This window comes from Lynx canadensis, chromosome A2 (genome assembly GCF_007474595.2).
Source record: "Lynx canadensis isolate LIC74 chromosome A2, mLynCan4.pri.v2, whole genome shotgun sequence".
Taxonomy (NCBI): Eukaryota; Metazoa; Chordata; class Mammalia; order Carnivora; family Felidae; genus Lynx; species Lynx canadensis.
In genome coordinates, this window is record NC_044304.2 from 6,814,624 (window position 1) to 6,820,012 (window position 5,389).

The window sequence follows — 5,389 nt, forward strand, 5'->3', positions numbered from 1 at the left end:
TTCTTCACCATTTCCATGTCCCACTTTGTGTTGCAACAAATTGCTAAGAGCACACTGTCCCATGCAGCTTTTTGCTTATGGGCCTTTTTCCTTGCTGCCTTCTCTGCCAGAAAAGCCCATGCTCAATCATCAACCTAGACAACTCCTTGCCCACGGATCTGTTCCTCCAGGAATCCTTCCTTGACTGCATCACTTCAGGCTGTATTTGTGGTTCCTTTCTCTACTTCACTCTGAAGACTGCATTTACCTTAGCTTTTAAGTCACTGTATTATGATGACTGGTTTCTATATCCACCACTACCCCTGAAAGGTAGGCTCCCTCAAGACAAAACCACACCATTAATCTTTGTACCCCCAACAGCTAACACTTAGCCTGTCCCAAAGTAATCCTTCTTGCAGAATGACTTCCAGGACTTTTTCAGTGACTAACAGCCTAGTTCCATTCTTCTCTACACCCTGCCTGGCTCAACAAAATTGCCCACTAACACTAGATCCTAGAAACAGAATAGAAACAGAAGACCAACATGTATTTGGTGCATGAATAAAGGGGAAAGTATAAATGACAAATGGTTGTATCTTTCACCTCTAATTTCTAAGCTCTCGTCCTAAGATAAAATGTTTCTTCCTTTCTTTCTTTTTGCTGATCATAAATCTTTATTTTTTTAATATGAAATTTATTGTCAAATTGGTTTACGTAAAACACCCAGTGCTCATCCCAACAGGTGCCCTCCTCAATGCCCATCACCCACCCTTCCCTCCCTCCCACCCCCCATCAACCTTCAGTTTAGTCTCAGTTTTGAAGAGTCTCTTATGGTTTGGCTCCCTCCCTCTCTAACTTTTTTTTCCCTCCCCTCCCCCATGGCCTTCTGTTAAGTTTCTTAGGATCCACATAAGAGTGAAAACATATGGTATCTTTCTCTGTATGACTTATTTCACTTAGCATAACACTCTCCATTTCCATCCATTCTTTTGTTGCTACAAAAGGCCAGATTTCATTCTTTCTCGTTGCCAAGTAGTATTCCATTGTGAATATAAACCCAATTTCTTTATCCATTCATCAGTTGATGGACATTTAGGATCTTTCCATCTTTTGGCTATTGTTGAAAGTGCTGCTATAAACATTGGGGTACAAGTGCCCCTATGCATCAGCACTCCTATATCCCTTGGGTAAATTCCTACCAGTGCTATTTCTGGGTAATAGGGTAGATCTATTTTTAAATTTTTGAGGAACCTCCACATTGTTTTCCAGAGTGGCTGCACCAGTTTGCATTCCCACCAACAGTACAAGAGGGTTCCCGTTTCTCCACATCCTCTCCAGCATCTATAGTCTCCTGATTTGTTCATTTTAGCCACTCTGACTGGCATGAGATAATATCTCAGTGTGGTTTTGATTTGTATTTTCCTGATGAGGAGTGACGTTGAGCATCTTTTCATGTGCCTGTTGGCCATCTGGATGTCTTCTTTAGAGAAGTGCCTATTCACGTCTTCTGTCCATTTCTTCACTGGATTATTTGTTTTTTGGGTGTGGAGTTTGGTGAGTTCTTTATAGATTTTGGATACTAGCCCTTTGTCTGATATGTCATTTGCAAATATCTTTTCCCATTCCGTTGGTTGCCTTTTAGTTTTGTTGATTGTTTCCTTTGTAGTGCAGAAGCTTTTTATCTTGATGAGGTCCCAATAGTTCATTTTTGCTTTTAATTCCCTTGCCTTTGGAGATGTGTCAAGTAAGAAATTGCTGCAGCTGAGGCCAGAGTGGTTTCTTCCTGCTTTCTCCTCTTGGGTTATGATGGTTTCCTGTCTCACATTCAGCTCCTTTACCCATTTTGAGTTTATTTTTGTGAATGGTGTAAGAAAGTGGTCTAGTTTCATTCTTCTGTATGTTGCTGTCCAGTTCTACCAGCACCATTTGTTACAGGCTGTCTTTTTTCTACTGGATAGTCTTTCCTGCTTTGTCAAAGATTAGTTGCCCATACTTTTGTGGGTCCAATTCTGGAGTCTCTATTCTATTCCACTAGTCTTTGTGTCTGTTTTTGTGCCATAAGATAAAATGTTTCTAATCTATAAGAAACTCTTTCTTAAGATGAATGTGATAATTCATCATTTCATGACCCGCTTGAATCATAATCCAGTCCCTCTAAGAAATGGCTTTACTGAATTCTAATGCAGTTGATGATGTTGACACATAGCACCCAGGGAATATCCAGAATTGTGGGCATTTCCTGTGTACTCTGATATTCTGCTCAAAACAGATCAGAATGCAAGAGAGCAAGCTACATCTATTAAAAGTCAAGGAAAATTTTTACAAACTATCATGCTTTAAAGATGAGTCATGACCTTCTGTTTAGAATACCTCTCACCTGACCAGAAGCCACCAGAGGTGATTGCAAACTGCCCACCTACCAAGGGTCAGAACAAAGACGTTCATTCATACTTAAACAATTTGCCTACAACGTGACCATCTTTACCATTCCAGAGACCGTCTTTGCTTTGGGGTTTTAGTGTTTGTTTGTTTTTTTTAGGTAAAATTGGTATGTACTATTATATTAGCTTAAGGTATATGACATAATGATTCATCACATTGCACATATAATATTTGACATATTACCACAATAGGTCTAGTTAACATCTGCCACCACACATAGTTATAAAAATTTTTTTCTGGTGATGAGAAATTATATGATCTATTTTCTTCTTTTTTAAATATTTTTTATTTATTTTTGAGAAACAGTGCACTAGTGAGGGAGGAGCAGAGAGAGAGGGAGACAGAGAATCTGAAGCAGGCTCCAGGCTCCGAGCTGTCAGTACAGAGCCAGATACAGGACTGGAACTCATAAACTGCGAGATCATGACCTGAGCTGAAGTCAGACATTTATCCGACTGAGCCACCCAGGTGCCCCTATAAGGTCTATTTTCTTAGCAACTCTCAAATATACCATATAATATTATTAACTGTATTCATACTGCACATTATACCTCATGGTTTATTTGTTTTATAACTGGAAGTTAGTACCTTTTGACCACCTTCACCTATTTCAGCCACCCCTTCCCTGCTACTTTGGTTTTTATACCTAAGAGGACTGACAGGGATGACAGTCAATGGTGGCTTTTTCCCTTTGTAGTTAGGGGCATTACAGAATAGTAGTTGTGCAAAAATACTTCTAATGAGACAAAATACAACACTGAAGATCATTTTATGATTTTATGCTGTTCAGCATCCTGGGTTATAGGACCCCTTCCTCTATATCTGGGTACAGGACCCTCAGGACCTGAAACAAAGAGAGTAGGAGAGTAGGTGGGCTCCTCTTCTTCCCAGCCTCATTGAATCATCACCTGAATATGAGTGCCACATCTGACTCTCATTTTTTTGGGCTCTTATGTCAACATCCTGGAGCAGTTTCTATGCTTCCTCGGGTATTTCATGAGCACCATAGAGGATATGACTAAAATTCTACTTGTGACCTTTGTAGTATCTAATGGTACTGAAATAGTGCAAATGTTAATATGCATTTTTCCTCGAACGTATACCATCTGGATGAAGAGCATTTTGTCAAGCAACAAATGTCCAGGAAGCATCTGGCCCTGTTCCTGCAGGATGTTGATGGCCCCTGGTACACTAAGCATTAAGAATCTGTTCATGTGATTTATCATTTTGTGAAAACATTTTCTTTTTCTTCCTTTTTTTTCTTCTTGAGGAGTAAACCTACATTCTACTCATCCTGCAATAGTCTGTCCAGACACGTGAGATACCCTCAAATTTTCTCACCTCTGAGACATAGTTATCTGCCCCTTTTTTGAGTCCCACACAAGGCAGATAATCCACATTAAGTTACTGCGGTTCACCAGACCTCATGTTGCTCATTTGTGTTAGAATGAGTTTGGATCATGTTATGGCTAATGTCCAAAGTTGTTCTTAACTTTTTGGATTTGGTGATTCTAAATAAAGAGGATAAATGAGGGCCCCAAAGGCCAATGGACAGGGATTGATCAACATTATTAAATGTTGCACATAAAACAGAATATAGGATATCTAAATTCTGTAATGTTAAGGCTTTTATGTCCAATGCTTCATTTCAAGAAATAAAAAAGCAGACTCTAGAGTTTTTATAGTGTCTATTTCATGTGCATTCCCTTCTTCAATCATCTAGCTGATGTGATGACAATATGGAACCAAGAAATCAAACGAGTGTTTCAGAATTTTTACTCCTGGGATTTTCCCAAGACTCAGAGCATCAACCCATTCTATTTGGGCTATTCCTGTCCATGTACCTGGTCACCGTGCTCGGGAATCTGCTCATCATCCTGGCTGTCAGCTCTGACTCTTACCTCCACACCCCCATGTACTTCTTCCTCTCCAACTTGTCCTTTGCTGACATCTGCTTCACCTCTACCACCGTCCCTAAGATGCTGGTGAACATCCAAACACAGAGCAAATCCATCACCTATGCAGGCTGCATCGCCCAGATGTATTTTTTCATGGTTTTTGGAGGTATGGACACTTTTCTCCTCACTGTGATGGCCTATGACCGGTTTGTAGCCATCTGTCACCCCTTGCACTACACAGTCATCATGAACCTGTGGCTCTGTGGCCTCCTGGTTCTTGTGTCCTGGTTCATCAGCTTGTCATACTCCCTGATCCAGAGTCTCTTAATGTTGCGGCTGTCCTTCTGCACCAACTGGGTAATTCCACACTTTTACTGTGAACTTGCTCAGGCCCTCATGCTTGCCTGCTCAGACACATTGGTCAATCACATCCTGCAATACATGGTGACTGGCCTTCTTGGCATTGTTCCCTTCTCAGGGATCCTTTTCTCCTATAGCCGAATTGCCTCCTCAATCCTGAGAATCCCATCAGCTAATGGGAAGTATAAGACATTTTCCACCTGTGCATCTCACTTGTCTGTGGTTTCTTTGTTCTATGGGACAGGGCTTGGTGTGTATCTCAGTTCTGATGCATCTTCCTGGAGGGGCATGATTGCCTCATTGATGTACACCGTGGTCACCCCAATGCTGAATCCCTTCATCTACAGCCTACGGAACAGGGACATCAAGAGGGCTTTACAAAAAGTTCTCAGGATAACACTCTGTGTTCAGTGATGGGAACACCAGTCCTGGGTTTTTGAGCTGACAGTGGTAGCAGCAGGTGGCTGCTAAAGAAATCCTACCTCCTAATCACACTGAGTTGTGCTTCTCACCCGTCCTCCATAAGTAAGTGACGTTGCCCAGAGCTGCCTTGCGAGTACTTTTTCTAGGTACTTTAACCTTTTATGTTGACTCCTCTGTTATTCTCAGTTCTACCCTCTGCGTCCCTTCCTTTCACTTTCCTATTACTGCACCTCACCTTGGATTTCCAGTCCTGCGGCCACTTATGCTACTACCAGCTCAGAACAGTT

General features: G+C 41.3%; 1 protein-coding gene across 1 annotated transcript; it reads left to right on the top strand.

Moving 5' to 3' along the window:
* The first annotated feature begins 666 nt into the window (after nucleotides 1-666).
* LOC115527580 (olfactory receptor 7D4-like) lies at nucleotides 667-5,093 on the top strand. Its single transcript, XM_030335312.1, has 2 exons — nucleotides 667-682; nucleotides 4,156-5,093. Exons 1-2 carry the CDS (start codon nucleotides 667-669, stop codon nucleotides 5,091-5,093), a joined length of 954 nt encoding a protein of 317 aa, XP_030191172.1.
* The last annotated feature ends 296 nt before the right edge of the window (nucleotides 5,094-5,389 follow it).